General features: G+C 38.9%; 2 protein-coding genes across 2 annotated transcripts; both read left to right on the forward strand.

Moving 5' to 3' along the window:
* rnf182 (ring finger protein 182) lies at nucleotides 1-1,775 on the forward strand. Its single transcript, XM_017433566.3, has one exon. It carries the CDS (start codon nucleotides 372-374, stop codon nucleotides 1,182-1,184), a length of 813 nt encoding a protein of 270 aa, XP_017289055.1. The 5' UTR covers nucleotides 1-371; the 3' UTR covers nucleotides 1,185-1,775.
* A 3,688-nt stretch (nucleotides 1,776-5,463) lies between these two features.
* On the forward strand, nucleotides 5,464-27,157 carry ranbp9 (RAN binding protein 9). The gene is made up of 14 exons (XM_017433583.3): nucleotides 5,464-6,123; nucleotides 8,890-9,001; nucleotides 11,516-11,568; nucleotides 13,709-13,876; nucleotides 15,450-15,472; nucleotides 17,686-17,870; nucleotides 20,577-20,689; nucleotides 20,849-20,957; nucleotides 21,595-21,749; nucleotides 22,017-22,170; nucleotides 22,603-22,724; nucleotides 22,927-23,078; nucleotides 23,745-23,856; nucleotides 24,022-27,157. The coding sequence occupies exons 1-14, from the start codon at nucleotides 5,907-5,909 to the stop codon at nucleotides 24,150-24,152; spliced, it is 1,806 nt and encodes a 601-aa protein (XP_017289072.1). The 5' UTR covers nucleotides 5,464-5,906; the 3' UTR covers nucleotides 24,153-27,157.
* Nucleotides 27,158-27,242: the final 85 nt, after the last annotated feature.

The raw sequence follows: 27,242 nt of genomic DNA on the forward strand, positions 1-27,242 counted from the left end.
AATTCCAGCTCTGGTCTGCACAGGCTCTGCTTTGTTGTCCTTTGGCCACTGTTTGCTGTGTTAACAGTTATCTCTTCCTCTCTCATGAAAGCCGCAGTCACCCCAACTGCTCGGAGGCAGGCGGACCACAGAGGCCAGAACCTACCAGGGGCTTCCTCCATCAACTCCGAACTCACTCTCTGACACACACACCACATAGCAGAAGCCTGTTGGATAACTACAATGTACTCTACACTTTCAGTGAAGTGGAAACTTGTCGCCGCCTCCATCTATGGAAAATGTTTTGTGCTCCTCCATGCTGAGCAGAGATCTGAGATTTTGGAAGAATTTTATTTTGCTGATCTTGAAGGAGAATAAAATTTGACGACAAGATGATGATTGAGCTGCAAAATCTCGAGGATGTAAGTAGTGACCTTACTCACATGGATAAACTGAGTCCTGAAGAGATGGAGTGTAAGATCTGCTACTCTGCATACAATCTGGGGAGTTGCAGGCCGAAGGTGCTTGAGTGCTGCCACCGTTTGTGCTCAAAATGCCTCGTTAAGATCCTGGACCTCCGTGAGTCGCCTTCCAGTGTCTTGGTGTGTCCATTCTGTCGGTATGTCACCAAACTGCCAGGAGAGGCTGTGATAAATCTGCCAGATGACAGCAACCTGATGGCAACACTGGCTCTCCAGAGCAGGAATCAGAGGAACCTGCACTTCCATCAGGAATCAACAACCGAGCTGCTCCTCAGCCCCAGACGCCTGAGCTCACTGACGGGTGGCAACCCTTCTCCCATGACCTACACCTCTTCCTCCACCCCATACTCCACCATCCGGAGCTCCCCGAACTTTGTAGTCATCACTATTATGGAGCCTCCACCTACATCTGCAACCACCCAAGATCTCCATCCATCAAACCAGAGCTCATCTAGTCTGGACTCTTTGGCATCCATCACACAGAGGTGGACAATGTGGAACTGTGTGGCCCTGCTGTGCCAGACCTCAGCCCGGGCTCTGGTGTGGGTGCTGGGGCTCCTGTACTTCAGCTCGCTGCCGATGGGGGTCTACCTGCTCATCATGAAGAGGACAATGGCTGGGGTGCTGCTGGTGAGCTTGGTGCCAGCCAGCCTCGTCATGATCATGGTCTTTGGGTTCTGCCAGTGTATTTGTCATGAGCTCTGGCACCGCATGCCATCATAATTACCCCAAAATGCATGAGGAATGAACAGTTTGCTTTGAAAAGATCTCTAGAATTTACTAATAGGAATGTTTCTGTGCAACAAACCATGTGAAAATGAGAAGAAAAAAAGCTTTTTTTATTGGTGTAAAGAGCGAGAAGATTACAAACTAAGCTCATAATTTGGAGCTTATTGTTGGTATGCATGTTAATTTGACATTTTTGTGGTTTACAAACAACCTTTTACCTGATACAGAAATGTAAATGAAAATAAGGTGCAATTTTTGATATATGTGGGTTCATCTAACAGTCAATATTAACTGTGGAAGACTGTGTCACAGACTTAAATAAATAGTTTCAGAGTTCTGTCAAATCTGAGGGGATAAATGTGTTTCCATCAGTAAAAGAATCAAATGACAGCATCACAAACAAAAAGAAGGAATTTAATTAGAAAGTAAAATGATTAAAAGTGCTGTATGTATTTTGTGCATTTATAGAAACCATAAATCACTTATAAATGAAGAATCAACAGGAGTCTGAAGATTGTTTATGTTTTTTTTGTCTGAAAAAGGTTTACAACATCATCAATTATGAACTCATTTTTATAAAACAACCCTGCGGTAAGCACAAAAATGTTGCAAATAAATTAAAGCTGTTTTTCTTACATTTACTGCGATGTTTCTGTATCTCCAAACAAACTATATATTTCAGGTGCTCCTAAAAAACCTGAAATTTAATGACTGAGTCATTTAGTTTTGTGACAGACTTGCTAACAGTGTTAAAATAAATAGTCTACAGTAAAAAAAATAATCAGTAGAAAAGACAAGAAAATCAGTGGTTTATTTGAGAGAAAGCAACAGGAGTTTGTTAATCTGTGCAGCCAGACGAAGCAGATTATTTGGATTATCTTGATATGTTTAGTTGAGCCCAAATTGTGCGTTTATTCAACATGAGCTCTAAAAAACATGACCTTAAACCACCAGAGGGTGCTGTGATCATCTATCCTGTCTTTGCCCTTTCCAGAAGTTTTAATGGATGTGTTGTCTCTGCACTTACTGTTCAAATATCCAAAATCCTGTATCCTTGCTGGCACTAAAAGAAAGGAAAATGTGTGACGGCTTTGGTTACTGGTGACCCTTTACAGCTACCATCTTCTCCCTGATCCTGTTTGTCTCTATTAGTTAAATCAGGAGCTCTGCTTTTACAATAAAATTAAACAAGATGCATTTGAAGATACAGAAATGGACTGAAGGACCGGAAAACTCAGACAGAACTCCTCTCCTTCAGCTCAGATTGTTTTGTTAGATGATTATTTAAATTCTCCAGGACGGTTTACACAAGGAATTTGAAAGTCAAATTGAAGCTTTCATGCTCTCACATTTGCTGGAGACTTTTAGACCAAAAATCCGGTTGTGATACGAAGATGAAAAATGAGCAACAAGCTCCCATAAATGAGCGCCATTTTCTGAGCATTGAGTAAGAATTATCTGATGCAGAAACTCAAGCAAGCACAAACCAAATATGTGCAAATGAAACGGAGTACTAAAACTGGACTTTGGCTGTTTTTATGCATTTTATGTTCAGTCCTTACCTGATCTTCACGGCATACTGTGTGTGCTTTTAAAAATGGTGACAAAAACAAATTTCTGGTCTAAAGGTTTAGTTAATGTCTAATAAAAATGGGTAAAAATGATATAATGATAAACTAAGTACAGAAATTTTTGTGTGCACTGATGTTCTTCAGCTCCAAACTAGTTCTTTATTTATTTTATTTGGATGCTTTCCCAGCATTAGAGGCAACTATTGCATCAAAATGAATAACTAAGGAAAGTTTTTTTCTTACTTTTTTCATTTTTAGTCGACATATTATACAAGAAAAAACAAATATACTGTTGAAAGAAATGCACAGAATAATTTTGAATTCAAGTAATGATGGTAATGTATAAACAGGTAAATACAAGTCTTGCACAAATGTTACTTAAGTCAAAGTAAATATATAATTATAAGCTAAATATTTTGAAGAAATAATGAATAATAAATGGCACAATATATCTTGTTTTTTTACAATAATGCCATGTAAAGAGCATTGAAGGAAAATTATTGTTTAAAGATGTTATGACCGTTTTAAGCCTGTAATTGAGCAAATTTTCCATAAAAAGGAAGTTTGTTTCCTCTGAATGAACATCATGCTAATATTTACATATATATTTGATCCCTCTGTGCTTTTTAATTCTGCTAACATCCCTTTGAGTTCTCCAGTGGAGTTTAAAACACACATCAAGGAGCTGTTCCCAGTACAATTTGTCTTTCTTTGCTCCCACAACACTTCTCGCAGATGATAAACAGTCCAGGAACTTCTACCATTTCTGTTTTCCAGGGGTCTTGATCTAAATCTGAGCAAATGTTTCCCTACAGGGAGGGTAACATCGCTGCAGATTCCTTTTTAGTGATGGAATGAACATTCCCACATGCTGGTGTGAGGAACGTTCACAGGCTGCGAAAACCAAACGGAAAACTTTCTTCTGCTTCTGTATTTTACTGCTATAACTCAGGTCAAAACATGACAGTTTGCAGGACTCCTTACTCATTTAGACTTCAATAATACATTCAATTTCCACTTATGTGTCGCACTAAATACTACTTTAGCGCCGGTCCAGTTGTGTCTGAGAGGTTTTCCACTGAGCTTTTTCTGTAAAAACACACTATTCTTTTGTTTTAAATAACTGAACATCCTGTTTAGATGCTGGGCTGTTTCAGTAATGTTTGTTGACGTTTAACATGTACCGATGCCTGGAAAAATAATAATAATTGTAGGTATTTTCCCAAAACTTACTACAGTACATAGTGATTTGTTTAATAATTAAGTTCAGTTTAATAATTGTTGTGTCACTGTGCTCTGGTTAAGTTATTGCTTTTCATAAATTTCACTGAAAAAGTTCATCTACAAATAGGGTCATGTAGAAATCTGCTGAAAGGATTCAAATCCCAAGAGGCGCCATATAATTTATTGCAAACAGCATTTTTTTTTGGACCACATGTTTTATCTCAGATTTATCTTAAAATAGTTTCAAGTAATTTCCTTTTCATGTTTACACTTAACTCTCTACAGCGTTGATGGCTCCATGCAAATAAAAGACTGACGTATCTTATTTATGTAGTCAGACCCTCAAGTTTTGGGACCATTTCTAAACGTTTCTTCTTGGAGGTCCGGACTCTGGCTCAGTTTTAGTTTCTTTGAAGCTACTGCTGCATTTTTCTGGTGTTTAAAACATGGCTTTGCGCATACATAAACGCTGTCCCTGTCCAAAATCCTCAGGAAAACACTTCTCCCTCTGAACTGCACAATATTTAGATTTAATATGATTAGCATCCCAGCCCCTGTAGCAAAGGAACCTTCAAATGATGCTTTCATCACCATGTTTGTTTGACAGATGAAACCCAATCAGTCACGTACCTGGTTTGTTTCTTACATTGTAAAACAAAATGTTTTGATTTATTTTAAAAGTCCTTCAAGAAACTTTTACAGCAGCTCAAAATGCTGAGATGCATTGAACTGGTTAGCTTTAAACACATCAGGATTTGCACACAATGCATGCAAATTAGTAGGAAGCAGAAGGACGTCAAACTTACTAAAATTCTTTTAAACTTTTTTGTTGTGAGGAGCAACTTCCTGTCTTATTAAAGCTGTTGACAGAACTCATGTTTTCTTTTAACCACAGTAATCAGGCCAATGATTTTACTCCAAAACTGAACTATTTAAGTCAATGGATGTTGTTTAAAATTAGTGAGTGAAACTTATAATGGCTTTTCTTGCCAAAAAATAAAACACAAGATAAAGATATCTACTCCAAGCTATACTGCAGAATAAAAGCTTTATTTATGATAACAATAACACTGATAACGATTATAAATAATCTGATATAGCTGAGTTTTATTACCATAGTTTCATAAATCAAACAAGCAAATGCAGTTAAAAGAAAGTCTAGTTACTGTGACAGATAAAAGAAACAAATAAAATAATAAATGTGCTACATATTGAGCTTGTATTTTACTTCTGTTTTGCTCAGTTACATTTTAATTGTTATACATTAGAGCAAGGTGGCTGTTGTTTTGTGAAGAAGTGCCTGATGAAGAACAGAATGATGATGACTAAGTGTTTGTCCCTGACTGGTAAAAAACTACAGATACGTCTTTTAGGTGCAGATTAATCTCATCACCATCTGTCTGCTGTGCATTCAGCTCCTCTGACTTCACATTCCCATAGGAAGTGAGTTGAGCTGCTCTCAGCCAATCACACTGACGGATAACCCTCCGACAACAAACAAAAGATCGAGCCTAGCCGAAAGCTTATTTTACTTTCCCGATCCGTCTGGCTCAGCGTTACTAGTTACTTTGCTCCCAACGCAGACTTGTTCGTCTGCGATCCAGCTACTTTTCTCGGATCCTACGCGGCAGATATCGTCCTTCTGGTGTCACTTATTCGTGGCTTTGTGTCAGCTAATGTCAGTCTGAGCCATTTCGGCGATCGCTTTGCCTTTGCTGGCCAAGCTAAGCGCGTTAGCCAGGTTAGCTGTTTGGCTAACCAGCTCTGGCTGCCTCACTGCGACCAGCGAAGCCAGTTAGCTTAGCCTGCTAGCTAGCTAGCTTTGCTACAACACCCTTTAAAACTTGACACTGACTGAGTCCAGTCAGTGGTTCTGGCTTGTTCCCGACAAGCCGCTTTCAGTAAAAGCCGAGCCGTAGCCATGTCCGGACAATCGACGGGCTGTGGGTTTCTGATGTCGGTTGTAGTCCATGGAGACTCGGCTCTGAACGAGCAGGAAAAGGAGCTCAACCAGCGACTTCGACGACTCTATCCGGCCGTTAATGAAAACGAGACCCCGCTCCCGCGATCCTGGAGCCCGAAGGACAAGTTCAGCTACATCGGGCTGTCTCAGAACAATCTCCGCGTACACTATAAAGGTATGACACGAAAGACGCACTCGAGTTAATCACTTTTATCACCAAATGCTAACGTGTTAGCTTAACTTCGCGATCTGGAAAAGGCAGCTGCCGTTGCGGCTAAAAACAAAGTGGGCTCATCAACAACAAGACAGAGGACATCTTGCAACCCGACCAGCTGGTGAGGTGTAGCCACTGCCAAAATTCACCTTCCTACCAGCTCGTTTGGCTGTGCGGACACCCTGTTAACCAGTTTGTCAGCTCCACGAACTGTCACAATGAAACTCCCTGTCGAGCTGTTGAAATTTAATTAATAATCTGCAACAGCTAAAAAAAACACCCTTTGCCACAAAGTGCACTTTGGCTCAGTGTGTATCCCAAAAAAATAAACAAATCGTTCAGAACTGGCAGGCTAATTCAGCGTTATTTGGTGATTTAAATGTGAGGAAATGGTATCGAAATTGGCCTTCCAGGACGAGACAGGGTTGCTTCTTGTTGCTGAGGGTTTAATATCAAGTGTCTTGTTTGACATTCAGGTTGGACTAGTTGCTTAGCAAAGCTGTCATGATGAGGGTTTTGGGTGCAGGCCTAGAAGAAAAGGCTAGTGCTTTAAAAAAAAGAGTAACTATGCTTCCTGGGTGTGTTCCACTATTCTGGGTCTGACTGGGCTCAGATACTCTTCCTTGTTGCAACTAGAAGGTTCTGTCTTTGTACCATAAATTCACCTGAATCTCATATAACAGGTACGCTGGCATTAAGCAACTTTAACACAGACTATAGCTAAAACAATCTGTTTTCACAAACCTTTTTCCATATCCCAGAAGAAAATCACCTAAAGTTGCACCTTTTTGATCAAAATACATTCAGTATTAATATTAAGCTTTGAAACTCTGACCGTTCTTGCAGCTTAATTGTAGCTGAATAATCTGTAATTAACAGTTAAGTAATTTACCTAAAATCTGCCCGAACTTGTTAGTTTATCAGACCTGACAGATTTGATATGTTTTCCAAATAATCTGTAATTTAATTTATCACAAATGTGCATGTTACATACAGCCAAAGTGAAATATAGGAGTTGCATATGTCTAAATAAAGAACTGGAGGCTAGCCTAACAAGATATTTGGATACTGCAGCGTGCTTAGGGTGTCTCTTAAAGCCCTATACAGGTTTTCTACATTTTATTTTATATTTTCTAATGAAAGAGAGCATACACAGTGGCAGTAACGTTAAATTATATTCCTTAGATTTATGCCTTTTTTTAAAATAAAAACAAAGGCATTTTTAAACATATCTAAACCATCCATCCATCCATTTTCTTTAACCGCTTCTCCATTCCGGGTCGCGGGGAGCTGGTGCCTATCCCCAGCAGTCACTGTGCGAGAGGCGGGGGACACCCTGGACAGGTCACATATCTAAACCAGAGAGGTGAAATTCTGACTGCAGGATTTAGTTACTGTCATAAAAATGGGCAAGATTTACAAAAGTCTCAATAAAACAGTGATTATCATCTGACTTTATGATAACTACATGCATCTGAGCTGTGAATGGTTTATTTGAACCTATAATTTTTATTTCACCAATCAAAAGTGGAAATTAATCACTCCAGGGTTTCACAGGCTTGATTATTTTTAAGCCTGACATTAATTGTTTAGATCAAAACATAAAAACACTACGAATGAGTTGAAATTTGCTCTGAATTAAGCTTGTTACTGTGAACCAAATGTAAAATGAAATTATATTAGTTATTCTAAAGCGGTATGATCCAAATGACTAATTAAATCTGCTACTGAAATAGCACATCAGGCTTATATTGGGTAAGCAGCTATCTATCATTATTTGAACTAGCAATGTTAGCAAATGTTAAATTTTTTTTATAAATCATCCATGCACAGCTCATATCGTATACCCAAAGTACTTCATATGACTCAGTATTTCCAGGGTTATTGAACAGGCATGTTATGTGAGGATTTTAAAGACTCCAAACTGCTGCTAAGTAATGTTGAACAGAGTAAACATGGCTGATATATGACCCGTAATAACGTATCCAACAGCTCTGCACTCTGCTCGAGCTAATGTTAGCTTTAAAGACTAACAGGATGAGTAAGTTCGCAAATCGGAGCACAAGAGGTTCAGGTTCAGAACATTTCAGTGATAATCTTCTAACTACAGACTCGTCCTCAAAGTTGTTTTTATGGGAAAAAAAACCCAAACCAAAAAAAAAAAAAACTATGCATTTTTTTAATATACAAATCTGCAAACAACGCTGCAAAAACGGCAATAAATATACCCTTAAATTTGTTTCAGAACACAGGAAAATATGTGTAGAGATATAAAAAAATGCTGTTAATATAGGTGAACTATTACTAATTAACTTGAGCCTATCACACACAAGAAAAGAAGGTTATCTTTCCTTAAGTTGTCTTTAGAAGTATCAGGTTAGTTTGTAGCACTTTGAGGGTATTGTGTGCCCACAGATGACCCACTTCTCTTCTGATCTGATTCGACTGTAGGTTTGATGTAATTTGGTCACTGTAGTCTCAATAAAGGCTTTTAAGCTTCAACAAATACCTTTTGATCCTCCTTTGTCATTGCTTGTCACAAAGTCAGATAGGGGCTAGTCTTACCCAGAGCAGCTCTTCTAAGTCCACACACAATCTGTAACTGTTTTCCAAATCAAGGTGAACGTCAGCCCGAGTAAGTCTGCTGCAGATGGCATTTTACTGATTTGTTAAGGATTCATATTTATTTGTAATAACCAGCATATTTTGTTTTGCTCCACACCCAAGGTCATGGCAAAACCCCCAAGGATGCAGCGTCCGTACGGGCCACCCACCCCATCCCCGCCGCCTGCGGGGTCTACTACTTCGAGGTGAAGATTATCAGTAAAGGCCGTGATGGGTAAGAACACAAAATAAAGTTAAACATTATATAATGCATTATATGTCTCAAAAGCAAATACATTAAGTGATATATCTCACAAACTGCCATCCTGATTTCCAGAAACTTCAGCGCTTTGTTAAAACTGAAATCTCACCACTATCAGTCAGCAAGTCCATGTTGAGAAGATACCTTCAGATATTTGTCACCTGTTAAAAAATGTCCTAAATGTTTTATGTTATATGGTAGTTGTACTGACAAGTCTCTTAAATATTTAAGATTTTGTGAAAAGAAAAAAATATCTTGATTGTGTGGGGAACTTTGTCCTTAGGTTAACATTTAGACATTTCTACTTTTGGTATTTTTAAAGTGAGGCAGAATCCAGCTTACAGTCGTTGTGTACAAGTCTGCAGCCACATGAATATCAATAACCTAAAATAAAAATGAGGAACAACTTTGCCCGCAGTATTTTCTGGTGTATATGTTCTGTAAGAGGCTACTTTTAAAGTTACTGACCTTAAAATAAGCTAATTATACGAATGGCCTCCAAACTCAGTTATAAGTAATAATGTGCTCATCTGGGAGAAATGGTTAAAAATCTAATAATTAAAGTTACTTAGACTTAGAAGACATTTAAGATTTCTTTTAAGTGTGTGTTGTTTTAAATCCAGGTATATTTCTGGTCAGTGACTTTGGGGTTTTCTTTATAAATCAAGGTTTATTTTTTCCTGATTCTTCCAAGATTTCCTCCTCTGACTCATTTGGTTCTGTGTTATATTGGGGATTATTTAACACATAAACTGTACATCAAATAAAATCAGATCAGGAAACTGCTTCACGCTGTTCCTCTACACACGCCAAAGCTCAATCAATTAGAGACGCGATTTAAATTCTCCTGAAGGTAGACGGCGGTTTGTAAACTTAAGTCATTTAATTGACTTTAATTTGAATATGTTTTTAAACAAATGCCACATTGCTTCAACAGATAAAGTCATTAAATCAATTTAATTCAGTCAAACAAAAAAAGCTTTGTCATCATGATATGTAGATGTTTTCGTGTGAACAGCAGAAATCTTCAACAGACCGTGTGAACATTTTAACAATTTCACACATTAAATTTACATGGGTGTTAGAAAAGTGCTCCTATCTCTGAAATTATGAAGGAGGAAGTTCTTAAAAGCATCTTTTTGTTGCCCTCGAGCAGAACATGATGCCAAAAACAGAACATGTGATACTTTTTATGTTGCGCATCACAAGAAAACAACAAACTGTAGTGCATGTGTTTAAATCAAACGTTTATATCACAGAAAGTTTAAACAATCATCTGATTCAGACGAGAGTTTAGTTCTAGTTAGACGTTTGGGGACTTTGTTTTAAATGCAGATGTTTTATTTATCTCAACAAAATGCAGTTAGTATCCTTTAGAGAAATGACCATCTTCAGATGTTTATTATTTGTTCTTGAAAACACTGACAAAAATTGTTGTAGCTACATCTGCATAACCCTTTAACATTGAATAAAAGTTAGTGTTATAATTTGTGGCAGCATTCATGATTACCAAAATGAGTTTAATTGTCTGACTTTAAATCTAGCTGGTTCAAATAAGTCTAATTAATAAATGACTGGGACACTAGATGACTTTTATAATTCGTTACTCAGTCGTATTTAGATATTAGTTTTGTTTGGCTTCAGGTTGTTTGCAGCAGTCTAAAATAAAAATGTACTGAAGCGCAAACTAATAAAACAGATTTCAGCTTGTTTTTCAGGTTCTTCTGCTTTTACATCCAACAAAAAAACATTTAAGTGCCTTTTTAAAACAAATATTGTTGGATAAACATTTCTTTGTGTCTACTATGGTAATTTGAAAATAACACATTAGAGATGCATGGTTTCAGTAACACAAGCAGCTGTTGGTATATTGATATCGTGTGTATCTTAAGAGACACTCCTTGTTTCTTGTATCTCTGCTGTATTTGGGACATTTTTGCTTCGACCTTGGGCCCGATTGGTTGTTTTGCTGATGACAGTGACGGTGTGGAGTACAAGAAAACTGGAATTAATTGAAATCCTCGTGTGCTTCCTCCTCCCTGCTCTCCGTTTGTGTACGTGTCTGTGAAACGCACACCTTTTAGTTTTGCGAGCAGATTGAAGATCTGTACAGAACATGTGTTACGCTGCACCGTTTCCTGTGTGCAGACGACCAAAAATGTGTCATTAGGCTTGAATTACGACTGCGCTGAAGTAAAGCACAGACCACAGATCTTCATGTACAGATGTGTTTATACTGGTGTCTGTCATTTACACAGTTAAAACCGCAGGTATAGATGCTTCCATGCTGCTGTGTTGACTTTCTTCATTTAATTTCATCATTGAAAACAAATGAACAAATGAACATTGTTTGCCTCTAATTGAAATATGTAATGATTTATCACCATCTAATTAAAAATAGGCAATGAGCACGTGTTAATGAGTGAGGCTTGTCTTTTTTTGTATCATAAATGTCATAAATGTAATAAGTGTCTGTCTGTTCCACAGGTACATGGGAATCGGCCTCTCAGCTCAGGGTGTAAATATGAACAGACTCCCTGGTAAGTTTACACTTTCTGTGCTTTAGTCACAGCTTTTTTTTTATATATGTATATATTTCTATTGAGGATTTTGTTTTGCTTGTTAAGATACCACCAAGGATAGAGTCTCTGGTAGGAAAAACTGCAATTATCTGATTACATCTGCATGTTTTCTGCTGGTGAGGCTCGAACACCGGGTTTATATAAAAGCGAAAATGCTGCAGAAGATTGGGGGGGGAATGAATGTGGACATGTTATTCAGCTGAGTGGTGATCCCACTCCGAATCTGAGCTTACAGGTACACTAAAAAAACAAACAAAACAATTTAGTAGGACTGAATTCTGTGTATAAAACATTTTTGGCAATGGCTGCTTTTATTAATGCGTCACTGAACAGAAAGATTAAATTTAGGATGTAGGAAAGCGGAACAGGGACACGATATTAAAAAATGTTTTCAACATTTATATAGAGACCCAGGCTAGCTCAGTTTCTTATCAGCATGTGGGAAACTGGTAAATATCAAAACAACAAACCCAAATGAGAAAAATATGAAGATCCTGAACATGTCCTGTTGTGTTTTGCAGACTTTATAGGAGTCAGGATTTTTAATCAGTTTAAGCATAATGGCTGCTTTGTTTGGGTCTGCTTCATTTTTCTTGGGAAACATAACCAATGTTGGGCATCATCATCTTTTTTGGTCATGGCCAAATACTTTAATAATTCATTACACAGTAGATGCATTTAAAGAAGCCTCTTGAATGTGAAGAGACATTTTCAAGAACCAAGAAAGACGGTCCAGACACTCTGGATTTTCATGATTCGTACCCCTGAGAGTCTGCACAAACACTCCAGCAGTAAAACAAAGATTGAAGCAAGGAATCTATTTTAAAACTACTATCCACACCTTGTGAGTACAAAAAGATATCTTCTGCTGTGGCCTGTTCCTTCCCTGACGTGGTTCTAGTGATGGGAACGTCATATGATGCCCTCTGCTGAGGTTATCAGGCCGAACAGGAGCCCAGACACCCCTTCACCACTTCAAGAGCCAGACCCACCCAGGACCGCCAGTCTCTTCGTACAGAGATAACAAGAGGCCAGGGCAAACTGCAGAGTCCTTGCTGATGGATGGAGCCTAATGAAAATATACTAATTGGTGAAGAACGGATGCCAGAGTGCTGCAGAGTTGAGTGCTGTCCCCCAGTGATGGATGTATAGTAGCAGGATTAATTCTGCAGCTCGGCTCCATCGCGTTGGTTTCTAAGGTTAAAACAGCCCTGGGGCACAGTCATGCTGGAGGAGAGGCTGCGTCCTCTCCTGCTTAAAGATAGGACAAATGCACCCTACTTTAAGTTTCATCTAAAAGCAACAAGAAGCACTGGACAGCTAATACAGTCTATATATGTAGTATACCACAGAGAAGTAAAACAAATAATTCTGTCTGTAAAAGGTATAATTCACAGCTACTGGGGAAAAAGGGATCAAAAAGACATCCAGCAAATCTGAGAACACTGAGCTATATAAAAAAGCTGAATAAGCTGTGTTGTATTGCTGATGATAGTGTTATACCAATTCAGAAATAAACTATATATACCTGTGACTGAAAAGGCTGATTTCCCACAAAGTGCCCAGATGAGTGCTTGAGCAGAACATGAAATTTTCAGGTTTCTTCTGGTGGGCTGACAGTGAGGTGCTGTGGGTGTTGATGAGGCTCTGTTCGTGGTTTAATAAAGAATCATACTGCAGAGGCACAAAAGAGAAAATGCAGACTTTTTTTTAATTGCATCAACAACTTGAGATGTCTTAGTTGATGCCTTCCTGTTTTTCCAGTTGTAGTTTTGTTATTTTTTTTATTTTTGACAGTTTTCCATGTACAACTCTCTTGAGGAAATTATGCAAATTAGCTGAGGTGCTACCTCTGCATTTTTTATAGGGCAGTCACACCCAGTTTCTGCCATTTATTCTCAGTAACCTATTTTTAATTTTACTTTTTATTTGTCACAAGTTTAAAAAAAATATCTTCTTTGGTTTGTAAACTTTTGTCTTTTTTCTGCTTCAGTCATGTTAGCAAGTGTTATTATGATGACATTAATATTCTGTATCTGTAGTTCTGAACTTTGTCACGCCGTGCTCTGAGCTCATGTGTGGACCCGTCTGTGTTCAGGTTGGGACAAGCACTCTTATGGTTATCACGGCGACGACGGTCACTCCTTCTGCTCGTCTGGCACCGGGCAGCCTTACGGACCCACGTTTACAACAGGCGACGTGATTGGCTGCTGCGTTAACCTCATCAACAACACCTGCTTTTACACAAAGAACGGGCACAGCCTAGGTGAGGAGCACTGAAAGCACGGTGGAATTCATAACAATGTTTTTATTCTGTGGTATAAACGGTTCCCTGCAGCTCTGGTGTACACGGTGAAGACTGGCTATAAGTCAGTCATTTCTATCAATATTTAGCTTTAATCTGCTGTGATGGTAGCTGTCAGCTTTCCCTAAGATCTACTGTGAAGGCTAAGAGATCCTTTAGTTTTTTTGTGAATGAACCACAGATTTTAGTGAAACTCTCAGAAAGTAATTCTTATCTGTACGTCTACAGCTGACTAATTTATAGAGTCATTATGATTGAAGATGAGGAAACCAAACCAAGTGGCGGTCTCCTTTAAAGTTTCTCCAGGAACTTTTCTAGTTTCTGCTATTTTAATTCCTCTGGCAAGTTCTAAATTGCTGACAAAAAGTCGGAACGTTCTGATCATTTCCAGTTGATTTAGACATTTTCACACTTTTTCTTCTTGACAATAAATACATTCAGTTAATTTGCCATAGGATGGTTTTTAATTAGTAAAACATAAGAGCGTGATTTTAACCCAAGTCTGTTGAATGTTTTTTTTCTTGTAAAATATAAATAGTCATTCTTAAAGCACTAAATCAACAGTAAGATTGAAGAAATAAGTGAAGTACTGTTAAATGGTACTGAGACCTAAACTGTCCAGAGCCACTTTAAAAGTAAATTTCTGATTGCTGCAGGTTAGTTGTGAACAGTGGCTTGTGCTAAAAGGGATTCTTAAAGAACTTGTGCAATTTTAGACTTTTTGTACACCACTCAACTTTTGCAATGTGTACACTGTGCAAATATTCTGTCGTGGTGTCATGTTGATGTCACAATTTACTCACTAATTCCTCCAGAAGAAGCTGGTGTGACGGATATGTTTTATGCTTACCAGTGATGGAAGCCTCAGGTTCCTGGGTGGTTTGTTACAAACCTGTAAATAAAATATTACATGAGGTTTTTTTTATTTGTTTGTCACAAATCTTTGAACTAAGGACGAAGTGATGTGTTTATGGACGTCAGTCATGGTGAAGTTTCAGAGCATGTTTTTGGCTCTAAAAGAAAAAAAAAAGTTATTTGTTTAACAGATATTGTATTAGAATAAAAGGAAAAAGCAGGGAGGTTTTATAAGCAGAGGGTCAAAAGTTGATTTCGCTGTAAAATCCATTTCCGCAAATTCCCTTTTTTGTCTTTCAATGGCATATCTCAGTAACAAAGAGATGAAAGTAAACCACAAGTCTTTTCATTTTGAGTAAACAAGCATATTTGCTAGAGTAAAACAGATTTTATTTGTGTTCTCTACACTAAGCAAATTCTCTTTTTTTAATATTTTCATTATGTGAAATGTATTTATAGCATTTTCTGTTTTAGAAATCAGTGTCCTGCTGCTAAATCAGACCATGTGAACCAGATTTTTCTCATATTCCTGGTTCATAGAACTGATTGAATCAGGTTTCTGCAAAAAGATGATGATAACCAGATTACTTTATTTATGTAAACACACAGCCTGTGGCCTCGTGGCCTGCTGTTTTTAGAAATGGTATGTCATACTGACACTTTCTTTGTTTCTCTGCAGGTATTGCCTTCACAGACTTGCCAGTAAGTTCCCACTTTTGTTTGCCCTTGAGTTATCTTTAGTTTTCATTATTTATCATCGCTGTTGGACATGAGGTTATTCATAGAAATGTTTCATTTTCCGCAGAATGTCCACTGCAGTCAAAATGTTTACTCTGTTGAAAAACAGACTGAAGGCTGAAAAACCTGAAAGGTTCAGACGTTTATAGTTTTTCAGGTGGCCACAAATAGGGTTGAAGTTATCAGTTTTTATGTTTCTTTGTCTGTTTTCAGTTTTAAACAAATGCTTGAGTGGACTGGTGTGTATTAAATATGTCAGGTAAAATTTAGTGATGTTTTGAGAGTTGGAAATGTGTAAGACTTTAAAAGGTAGCTTTAAACGGCACGGATCCCTTCCCCATTACTATTTACATAAACAGCATAACTTGAAATAATTAAATTGGATATAGCAAAAATAAATAACTTTTACTGGGCTCAAATCATTTAAAAGCTACAGGTTTAACATTTCATTAAATTTGAAATACCCTCCAAGATCCACAGATGATTTTTGTTTATCTGTTTTCATTCAGTGAGTAGTACTAATACTTATACTACTTTATTACTTCTACTGAATAAAAAGGGCTGATTTGAAGGTTGTAGACAAAGCTGCTGGACGTCATTTGACATAATTTGAGTTGCATCTACCATGTTACTCTGTCTGCTCGATATTAAACATGTTAAAATGTGTCCTGGACGACTAAATGTCCATAAGATTCAAGAAAGTTTGACTATGTTGCATCCATCATGCCCATGCTTTGTGAACAACTCCTACACCAAACGGACATTAATTCCAGTGGGATTCATGCATGCATTTTCTCTTTCCCCCACCTTCTTCATACTCTGTTGCGAAGGAAAACAGGGACTGGCTGTTTTAGTGAGAAGAAAAAAAGAGTCTTATCCACAACAATAATCTATTGAGCAGCAAAACAGTCCTGGCTGTGAGCCTGATATTCATGTTCCTCCAGAGTTGTGCAGTGAAGTACGTCACCTCAGCGCAGCTGACCTTTGTGGTTATTGAACCGTGACAAAGACGAGACTGAGAGAGACACACACGGCTTTGTCTTCTTTTGCTTTTAAGGGACTATAATCGACTATATCCATTCATTCATCTAAATCTTAACTCCAACTCAAAACTGCTTTCTACTCTTTACATCTTTCACGCTTATAGAAATTCCAGGATTGAAAATAAAAACAGCCAGATTGTATTTTGTGGGCATTTTAAAGCCACAGCAACATGAAAAATCTCTGCAGAAAATCATGTGTGAATGACTCATGCACCTGTACGAGGTTTATTTATTTATTTTTTTAAACATTACACGAATTATCCTTTGGCTACTTTTAGTTTTAACATGTTTTTATTGTTGACTGAGTACATTTTAGACAGAATGGATAATTTCTGCTGATAAAAGGAACATAAATGGGGATTTTTTAAAATTTATGTGAAAGCTGTTTATTTTGCTGACATAAATTGGTATTACATCATCAAATGTGTATAAAGCTTGCAAATGTCTAACTCAAAGCTAGTTATGGTAACATTTGTTTAAGAAAATGGGGAAGGAAGTTTGAGCATTTAAAAAAATGTTGCTGCATGTGTGAACTGCTGAATCCGGTCTTAGCATAGGATCTACTAACAAATACACAAATCTTTGGTTCATAATCAGCATTTAAACTGCTTACCTCTTTCTTTTAATGCTGGTTATATTTGCCAATATTTGGCATTTTAAGAAATTTGAGTTTAGTCTGAGAAACTATTGATCTTGGAGGATGACATTTTATCAGGAGGGAACTGAAGTGACAGGAAGATTGGATTAAAACAATAGGCTGGGAAGTCGGCTGCCAAAACTGTGGATGCCAAAAAGTGTTTGAGAGTCTGAAATCTCAGCACCTGGCAAAATAAATGTTGAGTCATTGTTTCTTATGAACAAACCAGGACATCGGTCAGCTTGATGGATGTGGTTTGCTGAATCTGCCCAGTGAAAATCATTTTTATTGGTCATTTAATTGCACAGTAATTTCAACTCTCAACTCTCCTTTTAACAATTTAACATTCAATTGTTAATTGTAGACTAAAGGTTATTTCCTCAGATTTTCCTTTTTCCTGTTTTTGCCCCCTCTCATTATTTCCTGTTTTGATTTATCGTTCAGATTACATTCCTTGTGCCGTTTCCTCTGACCTTGTTTGTGTCTTTCTGCTGCAGCCTAACTTGTACCCGACCGTGGGCCTTCAGACTCCGGGGGAGGTGGTGGATGCGAACTTCGGCCAGCACCCGTTCGTGTTCGACATTGAGGACTACATGCGAGAGTGGAGGACAAAGATTCAGGCTCAGATCGACAGATTCCCCATCGGAGAGCGTGAGGGCGAGTGGCAGTCCATGATCCAAAAGTAAGAGGATCGGAAAACTAAGTTATTCCTGTTTAAACCTGTAGGACGTGGTTTCTCCATGAAATAATCAGATATAGTTAGACGTTTGAGTAATATTGGGGACATATTTTCTGTTTATGTCATATTTCAGACATTTCAGTCTAAAATTGATTTAGTTTCATGTATGAAATATAAAACTAAAGGGTTATTGTTAACATCAGTCGAATTGTCCACTAAGTAGTAGTTTAAGGTTTGAGAGCAACAAAACGAGTTTGTTTACATTTAAGGTAGACAGAACTACCCAATGAGTGAGCAGCTTTTCACCCTTCCTGTTCAAACCAAGGTTTTTGTTGCCTTGCTGTTTTTCAAAGTGCAGAGACAGAAAGTTCAAAGTCGCTGCGCCTCTGAAACCTGTAGCAGAGGTTGTCACAAAGCCAGATAAATGTGGGTGTAAGCTGGCACAGTGGAAACGCCGCTCTAAGACACCAAGACCGTTCTCAACAAATGTGATCAAGGGCTAAACAAAGAAGCTGTCCTCAGTGCAGCTCATATTTGATCCTGTTGGTCACTGTTTACATCGACCTTTCCAAAATTTACAGACTGGCACCTTTTCTTTGTCTTGTTCAGGCCAAGGCAACAAAAGAGTAACAGTTTGTCCTCTTTATGGGCTTTGCGTTTGGTTTGGTTTCATGTATAAAGAGGATAATCACCATCTTTTATAGATGCAGTTAAAGATTGTTCTTGTACACCACAAACCTCGCAGTCAAGGTGACGTTTGCTGAATTTTTATAGCGCGCAGTAATTGTTTGCACACATTGTTCTTCTCGCTTCGGTCTGCAGTAGAACGGGTTCAGTTGAAATTACAAACCTTTGAAGGAATGAGAAAAAGTTTGAGGCCTTATTACAGCAGACATAAACGAGGGATGGGTGATGGATGAAGACAGTAAATTTTTCCAAAGAGAACAGATTTGATCTGTAAATATTTTACATGTTTGTTGCACAGTGCATCACCCTTACACCAGGGAAGTAGGAGCTTGTAGGTTTTCCTGTTGGTGTTTTTGTGTCGTTTGTTTTTTAATAAATGTAAATTCTCGCGTCTCATCCTGGACTCAGAGGCGAAGAGTAATTTTCTGTCTATTCAACTGATTTGATGCAGAATGTTGTCTCATTAGGCCTCTGGAGCTGACCAATTAATCTAAATTATTAGGAGTAAAAGGCATTTGTTTTAGACGTTTCAAGGACACTTTGTTGGATTAATTTGTTTTAAAATGTTCTATTACTTTATTTGTTCTGCTAATCATTATGTAGTTGTTGAACTTGTGAGTTGAGAGTATTGAAAAGGCCCCAAGTGATGGGATAATGGTAACCTGAGGTGGCTCAAGGCCCAGATGGACCACTGGCCTCACAAAGAGTCTGAGCTGTGATCCAGCAGAAAAGCTGCAGGACCCGGTTTTGCTCATGCCAAGCCATGATGGGATTAGCTCTCTGTTGCTATGATTACTTGTCCTGAATGGATTAAATCTCCATTTGGTGCAGATTGGAGTAGAGGGTGGGTGGAATGTCGGGAGCCGTCGCCTTTGACCAGAAGAGTCGCTTGGAGGCTGAGAGGAAAACAGGAAGTTTTTAAGCTCTCGTCAGAGCAGTAAATGGGAAACGTTATCTTTGTGGAGTGACAGAAACATAATGATGAGTCACTGAGAGCAGAGGCCTCTAATCACAGAGTGTCAACAGTTAATTTATAAACAAATAAAAAATTAAAGATCTGACTCTGTGCTTGTAACAAACAACCAAGAAACGAGATCACCCTGAATACAGTAATATGTTGGGTTTTCATCTGAAGAAATGCAACGAATTAAATAAAGATTAGGAAAGTTTTGTTGCAGCCACAAAAACACTTGGAAGTGAAAACAAAGGCGAACAGATTTCCTTTTGTGGAGCGCAGTTTACAAAGTGACTTCCTGCTTCAGATATGCCCGTTTCTGCTGGGAGTCTGAACTTTGAAAGCTGTGTGGCATTTTAACTGACAGATCAGGAGCTTTCTGACATTTATACTTGGTTTTATGTCACTTTAAAGTGAATCAGATAATCTTTTCCACGTCTCAGATAATTTATTAAGCATACAGAAATAAGTTATAGAGGAAACAGATCTGACTTTAGTTGTTCTCACATTTCTGATAAACTAAAATAAATCCTCATCTGAAGTTTCTTGAAGCTTCGTAGCTAGTAGGCAAGTAAAGGTTGCACATCGTATTTTCTTGCTTTCTGTTAAAAATCTGTTGATTTTATTTTTGCTTTTGGGTTAATCTGGACAGGAAATGCCTGTTAAGTATTATTTCTGCTTCATCTTGTTTGATCCAATTAAATAAATCAGTTGTTTGCTTGGTTAGTAGTTGTCAGGCCTTTAAAGTAAAAATAAATAAATGATTGGCTTAGATCTGTATAAAGTCTTACCTGCAGGGTGTTTTATTTAAATATAAATCTTATGAGTGTTTCATAAACTTAACTCTACAACAGTTAAATTATACTGACTCCTGCAGGGTGAAATTCTTAGTGTAAATGAGTAGTTAGTTTTTGTTTTAGAAGTTTCATAAAATGTTTCAACCTTATAAAAACTGATCATACTGTCTGATAGTTTAGGGTGAAGTAAAAGACAAATTATTTGTTAAGAATGTGTGATAAACTGCTTTCCTCTAACCAGCGAGTGTTTTTGGTTCGTTTTCCTGACAGGATGGTGGCTTCGTACCTGGTGCACCACAGTTATTGTGCCACGGCCGAAGCCTTTGCCAAATCCACCGACCAGGCCGTGCACGAGGAGCTCGCCTCCATCAAAAACCGACAAAGTGAGTCTGCAACTTTATTTTACTGATCCCAGATTCCTGCACATACAGAAACAGCATTTTGTTGTGAATTTGCAGGACATGGATATAGATTTGTGAATATTTAGATAAATATTAGAAGCCAAGATCTCAACAGAAGTGTGTGTGTGTGTTGGTTTGCAGAGATCCAGAAGCTGGTGTTGTCAGGTAGAATGGGCGAAGCCATCGAGACCACCCAGCAGCTCTACCCCAACCTCCTGGAAAGAAATCCAGACCTCCTCTTTATGCTGAAGTAAGACCAAGCCTGTCTTTGATTGTTAATTCAACCAAATCCCTCACCGGAGAAGCTTGTTTTAATAAGAAAATACACCATATTTGATTTAAAGGCAGTCGCAAGGATTCATATCTACAGTTTTCTGAAAGGAGTTTCAGTCAGGGCCTGGTTTAGATTTGTGGAGAAGTAGCTTTAAATTTTATGTTTGTTTGAAAGTTCTGTCAGTGAAACTAGGAGCACTCTGAGAGCACAAACCTCTGCTAAGGCCAGAGTCAATAAAAAAATAAATAAAATGTTTGGATCCAGAACACCATCAAACCCTAATCACTTAATCACAATCTGTTTATCAGTTTTTAAGTAATCTTGGGAACAGATCAACAAACGAACAAACAAAAACATGGCCTCCTAGGCGAAGGTAATTTTTTAATGCTAATAATTTATTTTAGCTGCTAACGCACTGAAAATGTTTTAGATCTGATCTTTCTTGGTGTTTGTTCTCTTTACCTAATCTTCCAAAATACGTAACTGTAATCTGCATTCCTACCTTTTTTCCTTCCTCCTTTTCTGCATCTCTTCGTTCTTTCTGTTCATTATTTGTTGTGGCCTCTGTTTGCTTTCTCCCTCCCCGTCCTCCCCCATTCCCCTGTGTCTCCAGGGTGAGACAGTTCATAGAGATGGTGAACGGGACGGACAGTGAGGTGAGGTGTCTTGGTGGACGCAGCCCAAAGTCTCAGGACAGTTACCCCGGCTCCCCCCGGCCCTTCAGCAGCCCCAGCCACAAAGCCAGCGGCTCCCAGCCCTACCTCGCAGGTACAGTCCAGCTGTGCTCCTTGTATTCACATCTGGAGGTTAGGGAACATCTACACTGTGGGGGGAAAGCTCAATGTTATTACAAACTATTATCTGGTTTTATAATAAATCTGTGTACAGAACAAAAAAGGAACAGTGAACTTGAATTGTCTTCTAAGTTAAAAGTTGACCAGAAACTGTGAGTCACAGACGGTGTTTTTTAATGTACTGTTTTGCAACATAAATAAAAATTAAATCCATTTCAAACGATGTCTGTATCTGTTGTAGGGTTTGACAGTAACTGCTGTAACGGTGTGACGTCTAATAAGAGCCACAGCTCATCCCCTCACAGTCACAAACCCTGCCCTCCCGGTTCTGGTTCCACCCTCCAGGGGTCTGACATTAGCCTCAACGGGAGCCGCAGCCAGCAGCCCATTACCAGGTACTGACAGAGCAACACCACAGCAACACAGCAGGGTGACGTGCAGATCAAAACTGAACCTGGTGACCTTACTGTGTCTGCCATGCATGATCTGAAAACCTCCAGAACCAGGGCTTCAAAATCTCTTCCTTTATCTGATGGTGACAGAGGAAACCAGGAACCAAAGAACATAAACTCTCAATCCACAGAAGATGTAAATAAATGTGGAACGATAAATTCAACTGAAAAAACACCATCAGGCCTTATTTCTCCTGCACTAAAGTAACTAATAGTAAACAATGTTTACAATCAAAATGAGACAAAACAAAAAAAATCTGCTGTTTGTTTTTGCTGTTTTGTTTTACATTGATATTTCAAAAAGCAGCTGCCGATGTACGCAGAGCAGAACCTGCTCACAGATTTGTTTTATTTCTTTGTCCCGTCTTCTCTTAGTAACGACGTGGACATGGAGGTGGACCACTTCACCAACGGAGTGACAGAATCATCCTCCAATGGTTTCCTGAACGGTACCTCCAAACACGCCACGGAGCCCGACGACTGTGACGCAGACATGGGTGGGTGTGAGTGAGGACATGATGAATGTTGGGTAATCTCAAGCATTTATCAACTGTACAAGCAAGTTAAACTTGTCTGTGTGTCCTGAATGATAAAGCTGTCTATTTTAGCAGCCTCTTTGGCAGGAAATGAGGCTCTTTTCCAGCATCTAATTAGGTGTAATTTCTGTAATGTACATTTTTTGTGTTGAACTGTCTGCAGAGGTGGAATCAACTCAGTCCAAGAGGCAGCTGTGCGGCGGGAGCCAGGCGGCCATCGAGAGAATGATCCACTTCGGCAGGGAGCTCCAGAGTATGAGCGAACACCTCCGCCGAGAATGTGGCAAGAACTCAGCCAACAAGAAGATGTTGAAGGTAACAGAAACCTCAGAACTTTACCGAACGTTGTGTGGATAGATTTCATGTCTGAGACGTTTGTTTTGTCTACTTGTGATTGTTTTTTAATATAATTTTGCACAGTATTTTGATTGTTGCTGAGATCTGGAGCTTAAAAACTTTGAAGATACTAAAGCTATTAGAGAACACTGAAGGCAGGAGAAAATACATAAATACATTCTGGAAATATGTTTTCTTTATAACACAACAGATGAAGGATCAGGGTCCCTGTTGGCTGTTTTGTGCTGATCTCATTAATCTCTGTTTTAATGTATCTACAATATCAGCAAATAAGTAGTGAGTAAAAAAAGAACAATTCAGGACTTTAATGTATGCTTGGAGAAAGGCCAAACTTGTTTTTCTGTTATTTAATCAGCAGAATAATTTATCAGCAAGTTAAAGTCTCGTCTCTTGTTCCTGATCAGATCTTTTTACACTTAAATTTTTGAGACAAATTTGATAGAAGGAAGTTAATCAGAGTGGAGACACAGTAATGTAGATGTAATATAACTTATCTGTTGTCTGACCACACTGGAGATCAAGTGTTTATAATGTTAAGGACGTTGGAAAGAGTGGGAAATCTGTTTTCGAAGACAGACGTTAAAATCGTTGTGAAATTGAAACTTTTCTTGTGTCCTGCTGCAGGATGCGTTCAGCCTGCTGGCCTACTCTGACCCGTGGAACAGCCCAGTCGGCTACCAGCTGGACGCAGTCCAAAGAGAACCGGTCTGCTCCACCCTCAACAGTGCAATATTAGGTATCATCAGCATTTATGTTGGTCACCTCTGAGCTTTGAATGATTTATTTACAGTGGAAAACCATTCAGTTTAGAAAATGATGAGAGGAGTAAGTTACAGGTGCTGAGTTTTAAGGTAGGTTGTGACATTTTTGTGCTTTTTTTCTGTCTTGTTTTCCTCTCCAGAGACTCACAACCTTCCCAAGCAGCCCCCCCTGGCCCAGGCAGTGGGTCAGGCTGCCCAGTGCCTCGCCATCATGGCTCGAACTGGCATCGGCTCCTGCGCCTTCGCCTCTGTGGACGATTACCTGCACTAGCCACATGGGCACACACATTCACTCACTCACTCACTCACACTCACTCACTCACTCTGAGGGCCTGTCCAGAAATGTCTTCTTCCTCTCCTCCATCTGTGTAGTCCTGTTAGCTGAGGAGACCTTCCTCCATAAGACCTAGTAGAAAGTTAACCATCTCACTCGCTGCTTGTTCTGCTTTTACAAACCAACACGAATGCCACAGAGGACTGGGAGTCATTCCTGGACAGGTCTTCAGCGTTCACACCACATACATTAAAACAGGAAAACAACCTCCTTCTTCATCATAAATAAATAATAAAAAAAATAGGCCTCCACCTCAGTTGCTCCCATCCTTCAGCCCCCAGAGGCTGCTGTCTCTGCATCCTCTTGACTGACAGCGAGGGAACGGCAGCAACTTGAAAATACTCTGAGAGCCGAACTCGTGGACTCACTGCAGCCCCTGCAGACGTGGAGGCATCAAGGCAGGGCGGGCAGCTTGGCAAAACCAATACTGATCAAACATACATGGTGAGGGGGAGATAAAATAATAATTAAAACAGAAAAACACATTCTGTGTGACCATCACAGCTGACGATGCTCACTGAGGTCGCTGTAAACCTGGCTTGCCAGGAGAACATGCACACAAACAACGCAAACCTGGAGGCTGACCTGCTGAGGACGGGTTCGAGACCCCCTCCACCGAGGCTCGCTGAGCGCTCAAACGGCCGCCATCAACAGCCCTCCGCCCCTCTGCGCCGACTCCCCCCTCCCTCCGCTGACTTCAGGACATGGGCAGAGATTTGCGTGACGCATGTGGACTCGGGACTTCGAAGAAGCCAGAGAGAATCTGCAAGTCTCGACTCGACGTTCCCCGTTTTTAATCTTTTGTTTAGTTTTTGTTTTTCTTCAGCAGAACGAGGGGGTATTGTGGAAGAGTGGTTACCCAGCTTTTGTGTTTAGTTCTTTTTTCTTTTTCTTTTTTTTCAGGTTTACAAGGCATGGTGCAGACTATTATTATTATTATTATTATTACATTAATTATTGTTACTTGCATTCACAGTATATTTGTTGAGCGCCAGCGAGAGAAAGTTCCACCAACTTATTATAATAAAGGTCCCGATTCTACCGATTACCAGTGACGAGCGTGTGTACATGGTAACCTTTCTATATGAATTTAACAAAATGGAACTATATCAATAGAGCGACATATTTAGTTATCAAAAACCTAGGAAATCATTAGAAAAAAAAAAACTTTTAATGTTTTGTACTGACACCAGCAACCCCTGAAATGTGCTGGCTATTCCCAGTTATTTTTGTTGCTTGTTTGACTCCAGGGCTCTTACACAAGCAGAAAGTTGACAAATTTGACAATTTGTTGGGCAGATGATCACAGAATTTAACAGAAAAAGACATTTCTGGGCAAATTCTGTGATTTCTGGGAAAAAACATGGTGAGATAATCTCAACATTCACCCTCTCAAACCCACGACAGTTTAACCCAAGCATTTCTTTATTTCCATACGATAATTTAAGAAACTCAGGAGCCAGAATGTCCCTTCGTTTATCCTCGGTTGGCATTAAGCTCCAACCAAGCTGCTAGCTGACCCCTTTGCCTCATTTATAAGTGGACTGAAATGATCTGAATTAGATTTGGATCAAAATAGCGGGATTATTTGATTTTTAAAGGTACTCATTGCAAAGTATGAAATCAAACATGGAAAAAAAAAAAGTCTCCTGAACTAAATCAAATGGAGCAGTTTGAAGGAGTTCACACCAGTAATGAGGGTCCACACTCAGTGTAAACAAACACGTACCAATACATCAAAATCTTCAGACTTTTGATCCCATTGATGTTGCCATTTTCAGTCACTTCGATCACGTAGTTGGCAGCCGGTCACAGATTTTTAAATTAAAGAACACATTTAACCATAAAGATGGAAAAATATTCTGCAGATTTTATTCTCGTCTTCATGAATTTCATGACTTTGCAACGAGTACCTTTTTTTTTAAAAGTCCAACAGAATTTTGCAATATTATTCAGAGAAGAGTTTATTTTGTTATCAGTGTTTATGCTTTAAAGATCTGAAGTTTAAAGAGCTGGTTTTGGTTTTAAACCTCCACTGCTGTGCTCAGTTTCCCCCGATTACTACTCGGCACATCACCCAGAACAAATACACAATTTAAAACCTTAAAGAAGTCTGGCAGGAAGTATGTCGTCTTCACATTTTAATTATTCTGATCAGATACCAAAAGTCTTATTTTCTTTTCAAGTTTGAGTTTTATTTAGAAAATATGTTTCCTGTTTGCCCAGCTCACAGATTTGGCTCAAAATGAATTCATCTTTCACCAGTTAATGCCGTTTTTCCATCTAATTTTATTTCTAGCGTTCAGGTAGTCTTCAACCTGCCTGTATTTAATTACATGAAGTCAAGGGAGAACTTTACCAACGAGCTTTCAGTTCATCCAGATTCTCCTCTCTGCGGGAAGCGTAAAGATCAGTCAGTATTGTCAACTGCACTGTGGCCACCATGTTAAACCAAATATTTTAAAGATGAACACAGCTGAGGAACAGGAATGCTGAGGCTTTGCTAGACGCGTCACCATCCATCTTTAAGTCTAGTTCCCTTCAGGGGTCCGGAGTTCACAGTACTCCTCAAGATGGAACCAAGCTTTTCTGCGTTTTATTTTTTCCTTTTGACTCGTTTTTTGCAGATCACAAGCAGTCACAGCATCGTTTAAAAAAAGAAAAACAAACAAAAAAAGTTTTTAGACAAAGTGTCTGTTGTCTCTTTCTGAGTAAGGTCTGAAACCTATGCATGCCATAGTAAAAGTGGTGGTAAGATCAAGTTAGACGTCTCTTGTTTTATTCTTTTTGTTTCTCCTCCTTTTAGCCAGTTCACGGTGTATAAGGAAAGATGTCAACCAGTAAGTTGTCCACTGCTGACTGTGTGTCCATTTGGAGAAAAAAAAAATATGTGCAATTTGTGTGAGGGTGCAAAGATTTATATTAAAAACAACAAATGATGATGACGGCATTTGTGTGAATGCTGCGTGACGCCTGAAGCACGGGTTTTTGTCCTGCTTTCCAGGGAATTTGTGGATTCGGGTCAGT

Source organism: Kryptolebias marmoratus, linkage group LG20, assembly GCF_001649575.2.
Source record: "Kryptolebias marmoratus isolate JLee-2015 linkage group LG20, ASM164957v2, whole genome shotgun sequence".
Classification (NCBI taxonomy): domain Eukaryota; kingdom Metazoa; phylum Chordata; class Actinopteri; order Cyprinodontiformes; family Rivulidae; genus Kryptolebias; species Kryptolebias marmoratus.